At 31.3% G+C, this 24,127-nt stretch overlaps 1 protein-coding gene across 21 annotated transcripts in view; it reads right to left on the bottom strand.

Annotated features, from left to right (window-relative positions):
• The window catches only part of BAZ2B (bromodomain adjacent to zinc finger domain 2B), a 292,747-nt gene that overhangs the window by 53,691 nt on the left and 214,929 nt on the right, over window positions 1-24,127 (bottom strand). For 10 of the 21 annotated variants that reach the window (XM_011358820.2, XM_011358863.2, XM_011358855.2 and 7 more), the window contains 8 exons: window positions 14,651-14,861; window positions 10,979-11,071; window positions 10,804-10,865; window positions 7,198-7,263; window positions 5,505-5,570; window positions 4,045-4,089; window positions 3,766-3,798; window positions 2,479-2,544 (listed from right to left, as the gene is read on the bottom strand). In XM_011358820.2, the coding sequence (XP_011357122.1) occupies window positions 2,479-2,544; window positions 3,766-3,798; window positions 4,045-4,089; window positions 5,505-5,570; window positions 7,198-7,263; window positions 10,804-10,865; window positions 10,979-11,071; window positions 14,651-14,861 (642 nt within the window). The remainder of the gene's footprint in view (window positions 1-2,478; window positions 2,545-3,765; window positions 3,799-4,044; window positions 4,090-5,504; window positions 5,571-7,197; window positions 7,264-10,803; window positions 10,866-10,978; window positions 11,072-14,650; window positions 14,862-24,127) is intronic. The other 11 variants (XM_011358846.2, XM_011358891.2, XM_011358881.2 and 8 more) reach the window with 2 other exon arrangements.

Raw genomic sequence — 24,127 nt, 5'->3', positions numbered from 1 at the left:
TGTAATCTGAAAAGATCAATCTGGTTGTTCCATGGAGACTAGATAGGACTGCTGAAGAAAACAAAAATAAAAATAGAAAGCCAGGTTCTTTAAGTTATTATGCTTTAAGTTATTTCTTTATGAATACATGCACATATTTACTTTTTTTTTTTTTTGGTTTCATATTTTGGCATGGTTGCCTTGACTTTTTTTTCTTATTACTTATGTTTGATATGGCAGCCCTATTAAGAACTTAAATTGCTCAAATATAGATGGGTTAATTTTTCTTTAGTTCCTTCTCATTTTATCTGATACTTGTTTTTATAATCCTAAGTACTTTAGATTGAAGGGTAAGTATTCTGTATACTATTCATGTTCCTTTTTTCTGAGGACAAAGGTAGCTAGGAGAGAGAGCTCTACCTGGTTTCTCCGTATCTCTTTACAAATGTAAACTCTGTACCTGATTTACTCTGTCTAGTCAAGGGTATATTCTTTTCCTATGAAAGGTATTCTTAGGCTTTGAAGGATTTTTAGAAGATTTAATTTTAATACCTTCATTTATCCTGTGGCTGCTACCTTCGACTCAACCTGGCTCTGATCCACTTCTCCTCAGCAGCTTTTCCTACTCTCCTCCCAGGCTACAAGCCCAAACATGAGAAGTCAGTGGAAGGGATCATGTCTTTTGGGTCTTGTGGGTACCTTTTAACCTGGGGATTCACTCCTTTAGATAATCTTATTCTTACTATTCTCTTGGGTCTCCCCTTCTACTAAATCCTAGTATGTCTAGAGATAATGCTCTGGGTTATTTTCATTATTATGCCTTTCTTTAGGTTTCTCCTCCATCAGAAAAAAATCAGAATGAGAACCCCTGAATCTTTTTACTCCTTTAGGTAAGAAACAGATTCAGCAGGGAAGAACTTGCCTCTTGAAGGACTTTCCAGATCTTTTTCATGAGTTGCTTGTTTAGTTGCTCCCTCAGTTTCCATCTCTCCAGATTGGAGGAAATTAGGCTGAGCTTTTAGAGTTTTAATTAATCTCCTTCCCTAAGCTTCCCACCACCATACTATCAAAAGGGAACAGAGGGAGCAACCACGCCAATTCCTGGAATTTGTTACTTCCCTCTTTCCCTTCCTGTCGTTTTTCAGAGATTAATGAAATCGTGCATAGATTCCATTATTATGTTAGGTGTAGAGAGTGACAATGGGCCTGGACAATCGACAAGTGAGGAGGAAAAAGACAGCAGGAAAAATATTAGGGCAAAACTTACATAAACTTTAGGAAAGTCACATGAAGTGATTGCTAAAAAAGACTTTAGAGGTAATCTATGTTAGTAGTCCCCATCTCTGGCTATGCATCTTGCTAGGCCCACTCTACACAGCAAACACGGAGTAATAAGCAATTATAAGCACTATGTGGTGCCAGTATCGTTCCAAAAACACTATACATACATTCATACCTATTCAATCACGAGTACAAACTCTGTGAGATAGGAATTAGTATCATCTCCATTTTATAGATGAAAAATTGAATCACAGAGAGGTTAAATAACTCACCTGAGATTATACAGCTGGAAAGTACTGAAACCAGAATTCGAATCTAAGGAACTTGGTCAAAATGTCCAAGTTCCTAAACAATACGCACATTGTTTCTACATATCAGAAATCTATAATAATAGCGTGAGCTAGAGTTGAGGCTAAAATACCGAAATATAGGCCTCTCAACTTCTAGACCAAACTGTCATTTTCATTAATTCTCACTGATTAAATGTTTATTCTCACTTGATAATCTATAATCCAAAGAGGCAGGTATCATCATCTCAGTTTTAAAGAAGGAATAGCCTGAAGAGGTAAAGCAAGTTGGTTCAGGGTCAGCATGGGAATCTGAGTCACTCAAACTCCAAAGCTCTCTAGTTATAATGGCCACAACTCTGTTCAACTATTTAAATGCAGAGTGTATTCCTTTTGCCTTTAACTGATTATTTTAACCTTTAACTGATTTCTATTAAATTCCAAATAAGCTCATTTTGACTTATTTCAATAACTTTTTTATTCTGAATTATCTGTTAAAAGTTTATTTTAAGGAAAGTGCTTAGGCCTAATTTCACACAATGCAAAAGGTAATTTGGAGGGCAGAAGTCCATGGTTGGGCTAACTAGTATTTGAATTAGGACACATATAGGATTTGTCTAGGCATGCTGTAATATTAATTTTATAAAACTCTGTTTACAGTAATAGCTACTTTTATCTAAATGAATACCGTTCTGTACATTTAAAAAAGATAACTAAAATCTCAGCCAAAAAAATTAACACATACATTGAAATCCTTCCTTCATTCTTTTATGTTCTAACAGTTACTATTGTTAACTTGTGGTTTGCTTATGAGAGCCAATAAATCATGACAAATCCATACTCTGAAAAATTTATATTTAGAAGAGCCAATGCTTTAGGAAAAAATGTTAATTTATAACAAGGTAATATTTTTCTAGAAATATACACTTACTTCTGCTTTCTTACGAGCTTCCATAGCTTTCATGAGCATCATATGTTGTCGCCTTCTCTCTCGTTCCTATTAGGCCAGATAAAATTAGGAAAATAACTCAACCACTGTTAGTTTTCATAGTTTGATTTTCAAATGGAAAAACAACAAAACAAACAAAAAAAAACTCAATAGAGCATGTTTAGCATTTATAGACAAGTCACAGTAAATACTAAATATAAGACAAGAATGGCCAGTCTGTGCATGTTTTAGTTCAGGTTTAGAAAGCAAATACAAGAACAATCAAAAGCAAAAAGGTAAAGCAATGAACATGGAGACAGTGTAAACAGAAGCATACAAGATTTACTTATGGTCAGTTGTGATGCTCCTTCAAAAGCTGGCAGAACAAAAAGCATAATGGTTGGCTGGAACAGGTCAGTTACCTTACATCTGCTATTAGAAAAACCACAAATATGTACTACAGTCAATTAAACTAAAGGTTGTGTTGTTTTTAAATTTTTAGATCAGGCAGAAATTGATTTATAATCACTGACTTTATCGTTTTATTTCAAGTATACTATCATTTTGTAACTCCAATAAGCCACCGAAAAAGTAGAAAGTTTTTTAAAGCTTTAATAGCAATTTAGACTAGTCGTGGTTCATATACCAACATCAATGAAATGGGATATTCCTATTTACTGATGTCTGCCACTTGATGCGCTATTTAAAGCTACAAAAGCTGCACCAGGGGCTAGTAAGTGGAATCTAAGAGGCACAGTATGGAAATAAGGTAAGCACTAGCTTACTTTGATAATCTCATTTTCTCTTAAGATTAAAAAAAAAATCACAGTTATAATATTTAATCAATTCTTTTTGTTTAAATACATGTGGTCCCTCCAGAGGGATATTTCTAAAATTTGTCTATAAAACCAGAATATGTTTCATATTCTCTCATCAACCTAACTCAAAATTCCCATTGTATTCAATGGCAGTTTTGTGTCTACAATGATAGGAGAATATGGGTTATAATCGTTTTGAATTATGTAGTGATCTAACTCTCATTGTGACATCAGTAATGTAAATTTTTAGACAGGAGCCTTATAAAAGGCTTGCACAATTCAATTAAAAATCTTGGAGATGTATCACATTTCTTTATAGACAGACAAGCAGATGTATGCAATGCACTGTGCTGTAAAGCCATGCAGCAGTATGTAATATGACAGCAGCCAGTGCTACACTTTATGCATTGCTATGACAACCATATCACAACCAAATCACAATGCGGTGTTAGATGTACAAAAATAAACATACCCATACCATATCTAGTCTATGCCTCTCCAACTCCTGGTAGAAAGAGTTGGCACAACATTATGAAACAGAAATCACAGAGTCATGAAACCAATTTTTAACCCCCCCCCAAAAAGACACCAATACCAAAGCAAGGCAACAAATTGTAAGGTGAAGGAAAAACTTAAGCAGGAATTATATTGGAAATTTTAAAGAAAATATTTAGAAGATTTCCCCAAAATAGATCTAAGAAAAATTATAAAATGTACATTTCAATAATTATATAACTATATGTATACAGACCTGATGCTTCAGAAGAACAGCTTGTTGTCTTCTCATTTCTTTTTCCTTGAAAATAAGACACTTTTAATATATGACTTTTAGGGAAGATACAGAACATGCCACGGGTATTAAAAATTCCCTTTCTGAGATTCTATAGTCTTCCATTAGATTGTGCCATATGCAATTGCAAATATTCGATCATTTTTTACCTGTAAAATGGCAATTTTATATGGTTCTACCTGATACATAAAAACTGTATGATGGTAGCAGTGATCTTTATTTATTCAGTAGCTATTTAAACTTTAAATTAAAAATTCAATGACCTAATAGCACACTTCAATGGCACATTTACTGAGCTGACTAGCTATATGGTCAGAGTATATTAGATACAACTATATTTAATTTAATTTATTTATTTATTATATTTATTTTATTACTTTAATATATTATGGTGCAATCTTTAAATCTAGCTGATTAGGACTCTCTCCACTCTGAATATAAACTCCCAAATACACTCTATAATAAACAGCATCTAAACCATTTCTATATACTGTATATGAATGAGAGTGACAAGAGACAATAGGATTAGTTTGAGACTTTCAAGCTCACCTATGATACAAGGTACCATACAAACAATTCTATGAATGTAACCAATTTAAATATTTTTATAAAGGTAAGATGGATAAAATTAATATTAAGCGCAGCCATGAAAAGAGCTAGAAATCTAAAGAACAAAGTAAGAGAGTCTATGTAGCAAAGGTAACAGTTTCCTGGCTTCGTAAGGTGTACTGTGGTGGCTGTTTCCAGAACCATAAGGTCACTCGGCTGCCTTGTTTCAGCAATTAATCATCAAAAACACTGGAAGGTAAGGAGTGGAGTGTGTGTGTGCATGTGTGGTGCAGGTGTCCACTCTCTTTATGTTTCATGCCAGAAAATCAAAACCAAAACACCCTCAGATAACATGTAAACTTACAATAATTAACAATGGCTAACTTTATGAATATTAAATAACAATTGATAAAATTTATGATCTCCTTTCTGCAGCCTTTTCACTTTTTAATAGTTAAAATAGTTCCTGGACATTAACAAAGAGAAAGTTATAATCTAAGGGGAGAATCAGATTTTGGACACAGTTTGAAACAAACATAAATGACACAAATAGCTTTCTTTGGAGAGATCATTCTTATCCAGCAAAACTATATACAGGTATTATGCAATAGTTTGCATTTCCTATTTGCTGTCTGGTATTTAAAGAGCTCAAAGTATCACATAAAACCTGTATAATGAAATAAAATATGTATGTATACATACACTACACACACACTAAAAGCACACATTACACACATGTTGTATCTGCACTAAACATTTTTTTAGATAAGTCATTTTGAGGAGAGCTATTTTTTCATATAATTGATGCTGGTATAACATCATATAGTTTTCATTTTTGAAAAACAGAAACTCTGATTTTCATCTAAACTAACCTTTATTCGTTTCTCGGCCTCCAATAATTTGGCATTTGCCGCTTCTTCCTTCTTTTTCTTTTTAGCCTGTGCATGCAAAACAGGTCTCAAAGTCATGCAACAGCACCACTACAACTTCAAAATAATCTAAGACTTAAAAATGAAGCTACATGCCTCACACAGTACAAAACGATATGTAACATATATGTAGACAATAACAGATTTTCCCCCAGTTAACATATTTTACATATTAATTTTGTTTCTAATGTATAAATTAACATTAAGATATACAAAAAATTCTTAAATTCCAAAGAGTATGTCAGCTTGTCTTCTTCATACTGTTAAAAGTATGAAATAATTGTTTGTAATTTTATTTTAAAACAATCAGAAAAGAAAGATTCTGTGTCACTTATTTTTTGATTTTTTAAAAGTAAACATGGTAACAGTAAAAAATTTAAAAAACAGATTTTAACTGATAAATAAATCTTACATTTAAAAACTTGCACATGCCCACTTCATTTGAAATTTCTTTTTTAATACTTAAAATTTGAGATAAAGAAAGTCATTACCCAGTAACATTTAAATGAAATATTAAACATGATTTTCTCTAGCTGTATATTGTGGTTAAATTCAAGGTTTGTTTTTTTTTTTAAATAGAATGGAAACTTACACATGAAGCACATGTTGAATATTAAGATCATGCTATCAAATGTGAGCTTCATAATCTTGTTATTAATTATCTAGAAGTTTCAAAACTATCTAGCAGTTATTCTCAATTTACCTTAAGAGAGGAACATTTTCTATTGGAGGGATTAAACTAATTTGAAATGGGAAAGGAAATATGTACTTATTTCTAGGAGGAAATAACATGTAACACAGAAAACCTCAGCTATCTAGAACCCTCAGGGAATAAATCGTTCTATACAGCAATACCTTCCTGAATAGGTGAGAGGTTATAATAATTTTAAACATTAAAAGTTTATTTTCCCTATTTTGAATGGAAATAATTTTAAGACATATGTCTGCTTAGACACAGTACATTAAACAAAATTTGGCTTTTTCTTGATGACTTGGGGCAATTATTCTGAACAACAGTAGTTATACTGCACAGTTTGTTAGAATAATACTTTTCAACTATTAGGGTGTTGAAAATTGCTTGCTATTAAGCTAAAAGATTACAGTCTGTTACTAGGTTTTTGAATTCCAATATATGCTGGCTGGAGTTGTTCTATATTTTCCCTTGCTGTTGTTTGGCTATTACTTTTGCTGATATATCCTTAGCTTGCGGAGAAGAGGGATATATTAGAAACAGAAAAACTGAGCTGGTTAAACTTGTTTTTAAATTTAATATTTATTTTCTAACTTTTTATTTCTAGATTAAAAATAAATATATGACTATAAGTACTAACAACTTTTCCAAAAGTAAAAAACACAAGTTTTAGTACATGATCTTTATGACAACCATATCGGCTGCTTAGAGGTTTTCCTTTTTTCTATTCTCTCTTTTGTCTTATTTCCTGGGTATTCAGTGTGAGGGGTAGATGAGCTTGCTAAATAAGGTTCAGATAAGGTCTTCTTCTATGCATTATGTTTAGAGAGAATTTCTGATGGACATATTAAGTTGCACGAATCAGAGCACTTGTTGGTAAAATTTTTATTTTTGCAGACTTAACCATATGACTATATTACTTTATAACGAATTTAAGAATTCTACCTCTAGAATTTGCTGAGCTCGAAGTTCTTTTTCCATTCTGATTTGTTGTATTCTCTTAATTTTTTCCTGTAGGGAAAATTATGATAATTTAAGATAATAAATTAAGCAAATATCTAGGTTAAACTTTAACTGTTGCTAGGATTTTGAATTCCAATATAAGCTGGTTGTGGGGAAGAGGGATATATTAGATATTTAACTGGAATCAAATAATTTAATATATAAGTACAGAATTACCAAAGGTTACCATGGTGGGTATAAAATTTAATCATTTAGTTTAACATTGTACATATGTTCATGTCAAATTGAAAATTTTATAAAATTTCTCAAAACAATTTGTAAAATACAAATGCTAAATAACTGCATAGAAACCAGGTAAACTAAGTAGATTCAACTTATTTAACCTGTGGGTCTTTATAAATATTTGCAATTACAAATACTTACTTTGAAATAAAGGACAGAACAGTAGGAAAAAATAGTGTATCAAGAATCAGAAAACCTAAATCTAATCCTGAGTTATCATTAATTGCACAATCTCGAGCAAATAACTACTCTTATAAGAAACAGAGAGGTGTTTGCCCTTTCTCAGTATGTCATGACTAAATTAAAATGCTTTAAAAAAGGATATTGTGCTACACAATTGTAATAGATTATTATTAACAATTATTTCCACAGTGTAATTTCTTATTTCACATGGTGAATAACATGATGACACTGCTTTTAACTACTACAATAAACAAAATTCAGAAATAATCTGTAACATTATTTAAAAACGGATTAATTACAATGACATTCTAGGGACTGATTCATATGTTATAATTGGTAGTCACATTGTTTAAATTTAATATATTAGTTATTGTTTTGGAATTCAGAGGTCACTGAAATTTTCCTAAGAACTTTATATTTTTATTTTAAAAAATTATCTCATATGCTGTAAGTACATTGTTAACAATTTCATGTTCATAAACCCCTCTGAAATCACAAAGAGGCAGTAGTAAGAATACATACATAGTTTTTAAAAAGACACACAAATTTTCCTACTTGCAATTGCATTTGTCCCAGGATTTCCAGAGCCAACACGTTTTATACTGCTGTATATATAATACCTGCTCCAATTACCAGATGCTAGTTTACCCTTTGAAGTTATAGTTTAATACATTTTTAAACATTTCTCTTTTGTATACTAATGTTATTAATTCCCTATAGGGGTCTAACACAGGATAATGAGACTTCTGGCATTACTGTTCTTATTTTAGAGGACTGATCTCATTCTATGAATTTGCTATTGGTGATCCTACATTGGTTTTGAATATTAATTACAGCTTGCCAAAATTAAAAACCCGAGTGTATCTTTTGTTTCATTTTCAAGTCTTAGAGAAGGCTGTACTTGATCCGTAGTTAAAGTATTTATATAGATTAGAACTTGGGACCTAAGTAGAGCATACTCTTGATTTAATTTGTCTGCTTTTGTCAATCATTAGGTTATAAGGTGGTATGTCCTCATGTTTGCAATAGTCATTCATTGTTCTCTTATGCAACATAGATATAGAGTGTACTCAGGCTGAGTACACTCAGTCTAGAGCTTTACCTTAACTGTCCAAGTGATTTATGAACATGTCCGTATATTTGGTGGTGCTGCCATTAACATTAGCATGGAGAAATATTATTTATAAATTATTATAATTAGTGAGTACCCAACCACTGAACTGATACTTCACATAAAATTTCTTATTGATCAAAAAAACAAAAAACAAAAAACCCCAACAACATAGAAGTTGGAATTATCTTTTTAACCAAGAGAAAATTGAAGTTCCTAAAGAGTAAATATTTCGCCTAAAGTCAAACAAGTACAGAGCCACGTCCAATGCCTTTGCTCCTTCTGCTTCATAATACTGCTGCCGCCAGCTTTCAGAAATTTGCCCTGAGGACTGTCTGGTGATATTTTTGGCCTACCAGGTGAAAAAAATAACCCAGAAGATGAGGAACACGTGCTCTTATTTTATTCTACATCTAACGCTGACTTTAAAATAGGCAATATGTAACTGACTATGTGAGTAGATTTATGCTATACTTGATTTTGTTGGCAGTAAGGAATAAGTCAGTTGGTATTTTGAAACTAGTCTCAGATAAATATCTTGGTGAGTATCTAAGATCTTCTCATTTGTATTAAAGTTTCTGGAACCTTGAGACCCCAGTGCTTTTTCAATGAGCTGCAAAGACTATGTATGCATAGGTTGTAGGATTTCAAGACTTCATGATAACAAAGCTAAATTTAAAGTGCTGAGGAAATCTGATGAGTGTCTAGCCATTAGGAAATAGGAGAAGCTACAACAAAAGTATAACAGAAACACTAGTAGTTCACTTTAAAATGAGATATGCACTTATTTTCACATATATATGTAATATGCAGTAAAATATTTATATTTTAATAGAGGCATTCATTAGGATACATATTTGTAAGACAACTCCATAGTGTCTTTAGCAGTGACAATTAACAAACTAAGGAAGAAATTCAAGTTTACAATTGACTAAATAACTGTAAAAGTATACCATACAGTTTGGTGTTTTACATCTATCCTTTAAAAAAATGAGTGTTTGCTTTGTGCCAGTCACTGTGGTAGGCACTTTACATTTATCGTTTCATTTAATCTTCAGATAATACAGTTATTCTCTTTTACAATGGAGGAAATTACTTAGAAGTCAAGTAATTCATCTAAGGTCACAAAATCCTTAACTAGTAGAGCCCATATTCCGGACTATCTAAATTATGAATCTCAACTCTTTATCAACTCTAATTATACTGCTTTAGTCAATGTTGGAAGGAACCTTATAGAGATACCACATAAAATCCAGCCAGAGCCATTTATTTAATAGCTACTTATATAATAACACAATTGACTTCACTTCCTACTCAGAAATAATTACATACTGTTTAAAATTTTTTAAAGAATAGTACTTTCTCCAATTTCCTTTCTGCTTTAATGTCATGTGAATATGTGGAGGTAGAGTAGTTCACATATTCCCATCTTAAATAAAGTTGACATCTTATCATGTAATGCTTTACCTATAAGAATTTAAACATCACTTCATCTACTGATACTTAATTTTGAAAACTATTATATTATAAATATACATTAAAACACTAGATAGGCTGAAATAATGCTTTCTTCATTTTTTTGCAATGGTAACTTTTAATTGAATTTTTAACGGAAAGCATTCAGAAGCAATGGGGGCAAATCTTATCCTATATAACATAAATTTCATTTTTTACCAGTATTTTACATGTTTTAGAACAACAAGCTTTTAAAAGTTTGATAGTTGTTCAAGATGTCAACTTATATTCAAAGTCCATAGGGGTATTAAAAGCGCTTACACAAATTTATGTTTAGTAATCATTTCTTTAAAAACTTGGAAGTAGAAGGCTTGGTTTAAAAATTAGGTGAATTTTAACGAATGAAAAAATGAAAACTTTCTAAATAGTATACATAACATTAATGTGAAACAGCTGTTTCGGAAATCAAAATAAAAATAATGTAAATGTTACACATACAAATAGATCCCCCAAGTAACACCTATGTTGGAAAAATCAGTTCCAATGTTTAAACATACCTGTTGTTTCATAATCTTTATCTGTTCTTTTTGCTTTCGCTTCTCCTCAGCAGCCATTATTGCTATGATGAAAATTCAAAGCACAGATATCATCAGAAAAGGAATGAAGAAAAGAGCCTTTTATAAATTCCCAATACTTATTCTTCAAGTTTATGTTACCATTTAAATCACCCACCTTGTTGTTTTTTAGCTTCTTTGGCAGCCCGAGCTTGCTCCTGCTTTTGAAGTTTTCTCAAAAGTTTTATCTGTGCTGCTTGCCTGGCTATTTCTGAAAAACACAAAATTTCAAGAAATATAACTAACAACTTTACATTAACTGCTAATCTAAAAACAACCTAAGAACTGTGTGAAACTGGTATCATCATGAAGGACATAATTTTTAAGAAAATTGCACAAGGTTAGATACCAAGTAGGAGAACAGTATGGCAGATAATGTCATGTTCATTTCCCCTAGAAACTGCCAAACTATTTCATCAAATATGACACAACTACCCAGAATAATGTTTCCCTTAATTCTTATCACAGAGACTAATATAAGTGCATTTTTTTTTTTTTTACATTTCATGTAATCACCACTTAGTATGAAAGTAGCTGCGAATCTGTAAAAACGTGATTTAGCTTTGGTCTTAAAAAATATATATGCATACATTTTTAAAAACCCAAAATAAAACAAATACAAAGCCCCCTAAACTTAATACTTCAATCAGCCATATATACGTTGTAGTTGCTGAATATAGTAAAATTTTCATTTATGAAAGAGAGGGACTAAATCTTAATAAAAAGAGTATCGAATGTCAATGAGTTTAAAGGAAAACTTAGTTCTCACAATTTTTAAGGACAAGTGTATGATTGGGATAAATCGACATAATTAATGGTCCCAGTTCTTCATTCCTCCCTCTATCCGTGTCATTAGCAATGTGATTTTGAAGCTCCTCTCATCAAGAGGTGGAATATATTTTCTTGTCCCTTGAATCTGAGTTCAGCTATGTGGTCTTTGGCCAAAAAGGATGTTAGTAGTTGTGATGCAAGGTAAGTTTCAAAGTGTGCTGGCATTCTACTTGTACTCCTGTGCCTTGCCCTTTACTACGAGAACATGTTTGGGCTAGGCTGCTGGGGCTTGAGATACATGGAGCCCGTTCACTTCACACATGGGAATAAGCTCAGCCAAGCCAACAGAGCTGCCTAACTTACCTCCTGTTGATTCCATCTACATAAGCAATTAATGCTTAGTGATGTACACCACTGAGGTTTTGTAGATGGTTGTTTCCCAGCATTCTTGTGACAATAGGTAACTGATACTTAAAGCATGTAACATCATGTCTTCTCTGTTAGTAAACTTGGTCAGAATACTTCTAACTATAAAAGTAGTGTATCATAATATCACTCATTAAATAATTTCAGAAAATACCACTTTATTTTAGACATTGTTTTAAACTTAATAGCATAGGAGTTTTAAGAAACCTATACATTATAATCATCAGTAATGAATATAATTGGGTAACACCTGAATCACTTGAGATCTACTAATAATTTCTACTATTTATTGAACTGTTGTATTAAATTTACATAATCTTTTATTTAATTAGCATAAAAAACTTATAAGATTGGCAAAATTGTGGCCAGCTTACAAATGAAATAACTAAGGCTCGTGGAAATTAAATAATGGAGCCAAGATATAACCCAGGTCTTTCTGACTCCACATTATATGCTACTACTTCTGAAAACCTTTGAACACCCTGAGATTTTTATTTTTTTAATCAATTAATTAATTTATTTTTTATGGTGACATTGGTTAACGAAATCCAGTAAGTTTCACCTGTACAATTTAACAGTAAGGCATATATATATTTACACTGTGTGTTCACCTCCCAAAGTTAGCACCCTGAGATTTTAGGTAAGAACTTAAACCTATATCCTTGTAACAGCTGAAGTGTAGTCGGTTACTATAGCTGATTTTCTATTATCAAGATTTAAAAAAGAGAGGGGATGTAAAATGGTCTAATTTTATCTAGTAAACTGGAAGTGGTAGTGAAAGATGAAAGAAAAGCTAATACTAAAGTATATCTCTAATCTTTCAATAATTTTCAATATTAGGAGGTTATAAGCATCATCAAAAATTACTGAGCTACATAAAAAGGATCTTTTGTTCACTAACTACTCCGGGAAATAAAAATCTATAAACTGGCCCACAGCGTCAGCAACCTCTGATAATAATATACCAGAAGAATGCTGTTCTCATCTATACTACCAGATACATATTTAACATTCAGAATTGAAAGCTTTCACTGTATACTGCTATAAAGACCTACATATATCTTAAAATGTAAATATGTGTTAAGTGGTTTAAAAAAATGTTTCCTAGCAAATGTGACTTGAGTATGGACCTTTGTTCCAACCTAAATTTATGTTAATAGAAATTTAGCCTATAAAAAAGAACTTTATAATATATAAAGGTATGTGCATGTGTATTTGTGTATGAACATATCTGTCACTTTCAAGCCCCACACAAGTACACAGTTATTTTTATTTTTAAATCCTTAGGTCAAAAATAATTAAAAATCTCAACTCATATCTTTTCACTTTAGCAAGAAACACAATATTGATTAATCATTAAAAATTTATATTATAACCAGTAGGAGCTGTGAAGAAGTGTTTTAAAGATATTTGGTAGACTATGGAGAAAGGAGAATGAGTTTGAGACCTAGAAAATTCACTTGGGCACTGAAGGATAAACTGCTCCCAATATCTTCTCATAAGAGATGTAGAAAATTCACCAACACTAAGGAATAAACTGCTTCTAGTATCTTTTTATTTATTTGGTTTAAAGTTGCTAAAATATTATCTGTTATAACTAAAGTTTGAAATATTAATTTTAAAAAAATCTCATAGTTTAAGAAATTACTTGTCTGCTTAAATGGCAAAGATAGTTAGGGTTATTTTGGACTCACCACATTTTTTTTTATTCTAGGATATATCTTTAGGCATGTCTAAAATCAGAATGTGTCTGACAACTGGTAACACTTTTCTTTCTTAGTGGTTCATCTTAAAATAAAGGTGCATTGTACAGACTATGGCATCTCAGATTCTATGATATATGAAATGAACACATATATTGATATTTTTTCAGACAGCCTTAAGAGGCTTCTCCTTTTTTAACTCAAACTTGTAAAAGAACTATTTTATTTTAGTCAGCTTTCTCTGTGTCAGACATAGTAGGGAAACTTCTTGTTGATGATTTATGTATAATTTTAATTTATAAACACATGTGAAGTAATTATGAGCACTTTGTGCTTAATGAGTAATTCTTTTTATTGATCTTAAAATAAATACATTTTGATTTAAATCTATTAGTTGAGCACTCTGAAAATGTATGTAATATATCCAGATTACAAAAGACTCCAAACTAACAGACTGGGGTTACTTACCAGTAATTGGAGTTCTCTGACTGAAAATTTACTCCACAGATCCACATATTTTGGAATTATTCCCTTGTACCACCTCAAGGAATCGAGAACTGTTAAAATGAGAATTTCCAGAAGGTTGGCACAATCTTAAGGTGTGTGCCAAGTCCTAGCTGATTCCCTCTCTGTGTGACCTTAAAAGCTTATCGCCCACCACTGTAATTCTAAACACACAGGGTATGATGTGTTATGAGTACGGCTCTTAAAAGGAGCTTACCTAACCAAAGAACTCCAGTTACCAGTGGGACTCCTTAGTTTCTCATTTTTATTTTAACACAAATATCTACTTTTTAGAAATTGAGAGCATTGTCAGTCATTTATAAGTCAGAAATATAAGAAACACATACATTCTAGGATGATAATTGCAGCGTCAAATTGTTTCTTACCTTGAGCTTGCAGTTTTCTTAGCAATTTGGCATCTGTATTATCTAGAAATTCAGCACTGCCCACATTTGGAGGTCGACCCTTCCGACGTCTCATCCTGGATTCCTCTCTTGCTCGCTGCCTTTCTGGATTTGGTGGTCTTCCTCTACGACCTTCCATCGCTCTGATGCGAGGAATGACATCCTCTTCTTTCAAAAGACACCACTGCATTCCCTTTTAATTAACATTTAGAAAAACAATATATGACAAACAAAATAAACACAAGTGATCAACATGTCAGAAAATTTTAGGTAAATTTACAGATATTTAAAAAAATTTATATAGCTGGTACAAACTTTAGGAATTCTATCTTTTAACTAAATTTATAATTGTTCATGGCCTTTGGCTATCTTTGGTATTCTTATTTAATGACTTCAACTTTAAATACACAGAGAGAATTACATTTGTATCCATAAACATATAAAGAGAGATTTATACCTTAATCACCATAAAATTGGCAGATATTTGAAAATATTAGTTTTTGTGATGTCAACCCTATAGATTATTCTCATGGGTTATCAGTTCAGCCAAACATTAGGTTATTCAAATAATAGATGAAAATTTCTCTTTATAGAAATATTATAACTAATAAATCAAGAAGAAATGTAAGAGAATATTAGCATTTTGCAATATCTGATGAATTAATGAATCTAAGCATTGAACTGGAATGGTTGCCAATCACCGAAGAGAGACAATCTGATAGACATTAGCTTCCTGATAGAAGTTCTCTCTGTCTCCTATAAATTAGTCTTGCACCACCAAAATATCTAAACTAGATATGATTAAGCCTCTAGACTTATTTACTATAACTTCATAGGAAAATAGAGTGAGAAGTGTATGTTAAACTACATAGCAAAATCCAGTCTGTGGCAAATTCTACAAATTACCCATTTGTTTCAACAAATAAGTTTCAAGAAGTAAATAGACTGTGGGAGGATTAAAGGAATCTTAAAAGATGTATTAAACAATCTCAATGTGTGGACCTTATCTAGATATAGATTCAAATAGACAAACTGTTCAGAAAATTATGATAATTGTGGGACAACTGAACATTTGAACAATAACTGATATTTGGAGATATCAAAAAATTATCGTTTTCAAGCATGATAATGGTATTATGGCACACTTGTAGAAAACAACTATATCTTTAAGAGGTATAAATTGAAATATTTACAGATGAAACAAGACATATAAGGTTTCCTTCAACAAATTATGGAAGGAGAAGCAGATGGGGGTGTATGTAAAACAATTCTGGCCATATGATAATTTCTAAAGCTGATGATGGGTACATGGTGTATATTATTGTCTACTTCTGTATCTATTTGAGATTTCTCATTGTAAATTTCCTAACAGAAATATATACAACAGTATAATGCTGGTGTGTTATAAGACTAATCCTGCTCAGTGCATAGACACAATTTGAGTCTGGTGTTCATTATCCTCCATATGTCAACCAAAACAAATACATTCTTATACTACTTTCATTATGGTAATAGACCCAAAGTAATATGTTCATATACCGGAAGAGCATCCTTTTAAAATAATCCTTCTAAATAAGTGTTTTCTTATTTCTTATGTCTTTTTTAAAAAGAGAATTCTTATAGTGTTAAAGTTAAGAAAAATTTTTAAATGTGCTTTTTTCTTAAAAGAATCTCAAACTAGAAATTCAGCTTGTACCACTGTGAGCAATTCTGCAACCAAAACCAATCAAAATTCTTGAGTTAAATTTTATGCCATTATTCCTAACCTGGAGCAAGGAGACTATGAATATCTCATTTAATGGGTACTAAAAATACAAACACTACTCCTGCAACTGTAACCGAGGATAACTACAACCCACCATTCCAAGCACTGCACTTTATTCCAAACATTTTGAATATATTATACACTTTAATCTTAACAACAACAGTTCTATCTAATATAGTGGTTTTTGTTGTCTCTACAGTACACTTGAGGGAATCCAAGCCTAGTGGGGTTAAATAATGTCCTGAGGAATAGAGGCGATAAGGAACAGAACCATGATTTGAACCTAAGACTGTGTCACTCTGAAACCTGTTCTCTTAACCACTACATGCACTTTACTGGCGTTACAAAGATGTTCTTATACCTGATAAGTAACTGATCAAAATTTTCAGCCATGAAAGCACTGCCAAGATTATGTCAAGACAGAATTGTGTCACAAAAAAATTAATGCAAATAGTCCATATCTATATGTTAAAAATAATTTAACTATACTAATTCTTTTCAGTAATTCCCATGTTAAAAATAATTTTGAAAGTTAATTCTATTGAAAATAAGAATTTTTTTTTGCTGAGATTTCAAATGAAGTCAATAGGAACAATAGTTGTAATTAACTGCCTTTTTACGCCATAAACCACTAAGAAGGAAGACATCAAAACAATTTTATGTTCACCAGTACGAGCAGCTTTTGATTAGTTTAGGTTTTCATTTTTCTATTACACTCTTAGGCACCAAGGCAGCATGCATCATATAAATTGAAAAATATAAAAGTGACATTTGTGGCACTTGGAGTAGAAAAGAGAGACTAATAAAAAGAGTCTGCAAAGGAATTTGTGTTCAGTTTTAAACTATCTTATTAATAATAAAATTAACTTTTAGCCAAGATTTAAAGGGTTCATTCAATTTATCTTTTTTTATCCAATTATAATTTTTATGTAGTTATGTTTTTGTTCATTGAGGAAAACATACCTGTGTCAAAAAAGGAACAGAATAATTGGGGCCCAAAACTTACCAGAGAAATGGTAGTGACATTATCAACTACATTTTGCTCCTGGCATTTATAAAGTAAATACTTTCTAAGGGAATTGCATATGTTGAGCTACATCTAATGTCTTCTGACTCCTGGATTTTAGAAAATGAGAAATGGATTGTTAGGGAAATCAGAAGCTTACACTTACAGCTTCAATTCACTGAGTAGACAAAATAATTACGGGTAAGAAAAAAATGAAGTATTTTTCTCAATAAACTTTTCTTCAGGAAAAGCAAATATAATTTACATCACTTGATTCATATGCTATAAGATTTTTGTCAATCAGAAATTATGCACCAAAATAGTTAGTTCATTAATTTTTTTTCTTAATTTCTAAGACTAAAATAGCAAATTGTTTCTGAAAGTAATCTTTCTTCACCAAGATTTAAAGATATGGATAAAAAAAGGAAATAGGTGATCAACACTATGGAGGGTAATAACAGATTAAGTCTATTATACCATTATAATTCCATTTCAAGAGTTACTAATTTAATTTTTTAGCAATAACACATTCACTTCTATAAATACTATGAAGAGAAAGGGAAAAGAGACTTTATATTTAATTTCAGAAGATTAAATAAAATAAATTAGGTAAATAGATTATATAAGCATACTACATACTGTATACTGGAAAGCATTATAAAAGTAAACTATAAGACTGTAATATATTATAAAAACAGTCTCCACTACTTAAACATTTGTTGAGGAACCTTGGCAATACAAGGTATAGCATTCTCTAAAAGTAAATAAACTAGGTAAGAGTCCTCTCCTCGATAACACCAAAATTTTTAACGAGGACCTCAGGCTCAGGCTATTCTAAAGCAGGTGATTCAGGCTCTTCTAATGCAAGTGATTTACCCTGAGTAGCAATGAATTTGGGAAAGAGTTTAGAGGCTGAGACAGAAAGTTGTCTCAACTGTCCACTTAAGCAATCATGGTGGTCTGGATTAGGACCTGAGAATTAGAGCTGCAAGGGAAAGTGAATACATTCGTCTTTTTTGTAGAGAGGACTGCCAGGGTGTGAAGGAGAAAAGCCTGAATGGAGATTAAAAAAGTCTGGAGTAGCAGGTCTCTAAGCAACATGGAAAAGGGAAATAAATGGTAGCGACATTTTCTTCTGAACAAAGTTAAGATACAAGATGGAGAAATACTTGAGAAAATTAGCAAATAAATTTATTGCTCTCAGTCTTCTATGCTTTAAAAGCTAAATAAAGCTTTAAAAAAACATTTATTTTAAATGAATTTTTAAATGTTTTCTATATTCAGAAATTCAAAAAAGATATTATAAAATTCAATTTAAAAATGATATTGTTTCAACATTTGTATTATTCTTCATAAATAATACTGCAAAGTATGATTGAATGTCTCATGAGCAATTGGTCTGTTTTCACCTTATCTTATAGATACTGAATTGTTTAATTAATTGGGTTTCCTAGGTTTCACTGAAAGCTAAAGTAAATTTATGTTTTACCAGCAACATGTTTAGGTCTTAATTGGGATGTGTTCTCAAGTCTTATTCCAGCTTCAGTTTTATATACTAACTTGTCTTTATTTTTCTTTCATTGTTCCCATTTTATTTGATTTTATAGACTTGTAGGTAGATTTATTTAGGTGAGAAAGCAGTATATAAGTAAATGAAGTACACCAGTTCGCCAAAAGCCAATTCACTTAATGATCTATTTGCCAAGTTACTAAATATATTTTTTTTAAGTTTAAGTATTACCAAGACCTTGCTGCAGCAATTTCACCTTGGATTTGTAGTCCCAGGCCACTAAGTGTCAGTTTCCCATGTTAACATTGGAGATGTCTAGTTCTCGAATGCTCGATGTTATGTAAGTGAATGGATAAAATTATCTCATATTTTTCTAGATTGGGACCCATATCTATCCCAGTAAAATAGCTGTGGTCAGTGTTTTAAATATGGGTTATGGTATTTGGCCTGACAATTTTAGGTTTGTTAGTCATTCAGTGAATTGATCATTTACCAAATAGTTTTCGGCTAAATAATTTTCTGAAATTTAACCATGGCTCAAGTGAACGGTCACTTTTTTTCACTACCTTTCTCTTTGAAAGTATGCTTTCAGATTCCTTAATTTCCTAATAGTTTATTTTAAAAAGTTTTAGAATGTCTTACCTGAAAGGGAATTGATCTTAAAGACCTCCTGTAATATATATATTTCACATTATGGAGGAGGGAATTAAGGCCTAGAAAAGTAGGCATCAGTTTTTCAAAGTAACAGAGAATACAGAATTACTCTGCTAGGAATCTAAGAAAAATCTCAGGGCACAAACAAAGCAAGGGCATCAAATATTTCTGACAGAACTTGACATTTCATATTTTAAGAAACATTAAAGTTAATACCATAAGAAAAATAAAAATTTTGTTGTATTTCCTTATAGCGTAGTATTATACCCATTTTTAGCTACTTTATGGCACCAGAGGTAAGCAGTGAGAGCTTTTATATACCATAAACTTTACAGCATTAGGGATCCTTAATTTATTCTAACCATATTGTTTATTAACATATACTAAATAGCACTTTAAAGATGTGAAACAGTAAGAACAGTTATTTAGGCTGAAATATGGGTGTCAACTATTAAAAACAGTTGAGAAAGATGTGGTTTGGTACAACTGTTTCCATGATGCTGACTGTGCTTTCCAGTTATTCACACTAGGTTACCTTCTAAGAGTCATGACTTTCAAATACCTCCTTAGTTCTACACTTGGATTCATACATTTGGCCTCCTAGAATAGGCTTAGCCATCAAAAATCCTACCTGGTAGATTAGTGACATAAATTTCCAGATTTTTAGATTTCTGGTAGTAATCTTTCATGTTCTCAGAGGCCCTGTGTGCCCACAGCTATGTTGCATTAGGTGTGACAGTTAACAGCAGAGTAGAATTAGAACCCTGGTTGTTGACTCTCAATCTTTTGTTCTTTACTTATTTGAAATAATTACCAGCATTACAATCTTGCCAGAGACTGTGTGTTACCTACTTTATTGTGAAGTCTTTATTCCTTTTAACGAAACTCTGATTTTAGCTGGAAATTATGCATAGTGTTTTATCTTCCCCAAACAATGACCTTCTCTAAGCCAGTTATCATAACTTCTATTTCTTTTGTACTCTTCAGTTTGTGTATGAACACGAATTTTTCCTCAGAGCCAAGCTTTCAAGTCCATTTCTGTAGTGAAATGTGTTCACAATTTTCTTCATGGAATATGCCTTTAGGGAAAATTTATTTGGGAAAAAAAAAAAAAAAAGCCTGGCATAGTAAGTATTTGCCACAAATATTTATTGATTAAATGACTAAGAGGCTCTTTTCAGGAAGACTTAGGCCATTAAAAAGATATCTTTTTAAAAAAAATTCTTCTCAAATAGAGAAAGCAACATTTTCTAGGTGACTTTTAACTTGTTTTTTCTTTGTATCTTTCCTTTTCTTTGCTTTTCTAGCCCGAACACAATGGATACCCATTACTCTATGCTTGTGAACTTCCTGGTTGAAAAAAAATAAACTTAATTGTTATATTTATGCTTAAATGTTTTGTTCTCTACAATTCACAGACACACAAAAATGCTTTTCAAAGTAGATTATCATATATTTCAAGATAAACTTTGTCATTAACAATTTTGAAGCCTTCATATATTCCTAATAAAAATGTGACTACCTTTTTACCTAAGTATCATATTTACATTAATTAAAAACAATGCTATATTTACCAAAATCTGTCTAGCTCAACCTTACTTTCTATTATTCTGATACTCAAAAACAAAATAAAATGAAAACTATAATAAAAATTAGGTTCAACAAGTTCTCTGTAATGTGATGAAGAAGTCTGTAAGAAATCTTACACCATTTTCAAAGGAGTTTCACTGGCTAAAATAGTTAACAGAAATTCCTTAGAAGGTAGCTAGCCAGTATAACATGGACTTATAGTGTTATAGTTCATTTTGTTCCATGAAGTCTATCATCCCTAAAATCATGGTTTCTATAGAAGCTGGTAGGAAGTGTTTAATATCTAAGTATCGCTAGATATTGACAAGTAGCTAATTCTACAAAATCTCTTATCACATTTGTAGACTGAAATAAATAATATTGATAATGAATAGATTAAAGCCACGCTCCCCCTATTTCTTGGGTCAACCTTGCCTATTTACTTGAATTAAGGGCTTCTCTTATTATTTTTAAAGGTAATTATTAGATTATTGTCCTGTAGTTGATAAATTTAAATTTCAATAAATATGAGCTCTCATAACTCTAATGTTACTGTACTAATAGTCAGTATTTTCAACAAATTTTTCCTGTTCATAAATATATGTATGATCACTATCTTAAGCTCAGAAATATACTGAGTCAAAAATGATTACCTTATATAAAATAACTATGGTTCCCTACTGTGGAAATTATCATCTCTTAAATTTCATTTGTAAAATATAGTTCTGAAATATCACTGTTGCAATTTTTGAAATGCTTTAAACAAAATTAGAACTTATAGAACTAATATTGGTGGGGCTTTTTTGCTAAGTTATAAGAGGAAAAATAATATGATGGGGAAAATATACTTTCTAATGCAAATGTTTTATTAAGAAACTGATTAAGAATACTAATGGATCTGCAAATACAGCATTTCATTTGCTATCAGACACCCAAAAAAGATATATGAAGCTTGGAAAACTGTAGCAGTAACATTTAAAATCATTATATACAATCTCCATACATTTGGAAAACTGAATGATTGGCTTTACTTGATTATAAGGGGTAGAAGTATTTCCTTTTCTTAAGAGGAAATTGTTATTCACATTATATATGTAATACAAACAAATTTTAGACAATATGAAACATGCAAGAATGTAGAAAGAAAAAAAATGATCCACTGCACCACCAATCATTACATCTATCATTAAAATTGACACATTCCTTCCAGTCTTTTAATATATATAGTTTTGTTTTTAAATATATATCTCCACTGTGCCATTTGTACAACTTGTTTAAAGACAGACATGTAAACACATATAGATCACGGCATGATAACAGTATATTAGTCCCAAACTATTTTTTATATCTTCTACAAAATTTAAGCCAGTCAAAATTACTACACATCATAGTTACTCTAACAAAAATATATAATCTTTGTTCATTTTCACAGACTATTATATACATTTCTAGTTAACTATATGCTTATACATATTGTCATACCATATATGGAAGTACATATGGCTCTACAACCATAGGCACCTATAATTAACTAAAAATTTTTTTGATTACTTACCTTTATTGTTGTTCTCTAAAAGTATCCTAAAATAAATCCAACTAAATTTTTGTAACTGAGAAAAATACTCTCAAATTGCTAATATTTTCCTCAGTTGTCTGCTGAAATGTTGGTAGCTTAACGTATTCTGGATTTAGTAATTCATCATACTTCCTTGATTGGAATTGATCTCTCAACAAGACAATATACGTTTGGAAAACACTGATTATGTGTAATAAAAAGTGAATGGATGTCAAAGAACATTCTGTTCTGCCTAATGAGGCTTTGGAGATTAAGTCTAATTATCACTGGTGTAAAACTAAAAATCCTTTATGTATTGAACAGCAATTGGCTTTCCTCTCAGAATAAAACTCTATTGATCTTAAAACATAAAGATATCTTTGGCATAAATAAGACAAGGATTTGATAACATAAACCAAATGATTAAAAAATGAGAAGAATTTGTAAGTAAAATTATTATGGCTTTCTAATATGTGTTGTGACTAAAAAACTGTTCCAGTGTACATAGAATGGGTAAGGTAACACTGTGGTTCTAAAATTCTGAGAATTTGTTTGGTGACAGAGTTAGCTCTAAGTTAAACATTTTTTTAAGTTCAAAAAATAAAAATAAAAATAGAAAAAAACCCTAGAATGTATTTTCATAGAGTTAAACTTCAGATAAATACATTTTGGCATTTTTAGAATGACTAGTAAAGAAACAAGTAGATCTGGATATAACTTGTTCCTTAAAAAGTCATGGACAACAATAGAAAATAGGTTATATGGTGAATGCAAAAGAATATTGTCAGAAACATCTAGTTCTAATCCTGTCCTGCCTGGCTGAGGCTGTGTGATCTTGGAAAATTCCTTTAATCTTTGGAACTCTCAAAATAAACCTCTTGCAGAATGAAGAATGTCTTTTCTATTTCTATAACTATAAAATTAGAGGGTAAGATAGGATGGAAAAGTCTGCCTATTCACAACAGAAAATATTAATTACCAGAAAAATAAATTCTTTGTGTTATAATAGGCCAAAAGGAAGAAAGGTTCAATCAGGAAATATCAACTTCAGCTGGCTGAGCTTTTCAACCTTTTAAAATGTTTCATGCATATGATCTCATTTTAACCTCACTATAATCCTATGAAACTGAAGTAAAATAATTATTGTCTCTATTTTGCAGATAAAGAAATTGAGGGAAAGGGGGCATTCTTCTGTTGTTGTTTGAAATCACAGAACTATTTCGTGGATTAATAAGAATCTAAGTCTTCTCACTCCTTAACTAGGACCTCTATCAATGGAGTTGATAAAGTTAAGAGGAAAATAAGCAGATTCGGCTGAATCCAAGTAAGAAACAAAGGCATTAAAGGAAAAATATAGGAAATGAGGTCTCCATGGAGAGTTCTTTGTTCTGATTAATGAG

This window comes from Pteropus vampyrus, unplaced genomic scaffold (assembly GCF_000151845.1).
Source record: "Pteropus vampyrus isolate Shadow unplaced genomic scaffold, Pvam_2.0 Scaffold2, whole genome shotgun sequence".
In the NCBI taxonomy this organism is placed as follows: domain Eukaryota; kingdom Metazoa; phylum Chordata; class Mammalia; order Chiroptera; family Pteropodidae; genus Pteropus; species Pteropus vampyrus.
The sequence above is the reverse complement of the archived record's forward strand: the minus strand, read 5'-3'. Positions and strand labels throughout refer to the sequence as shown.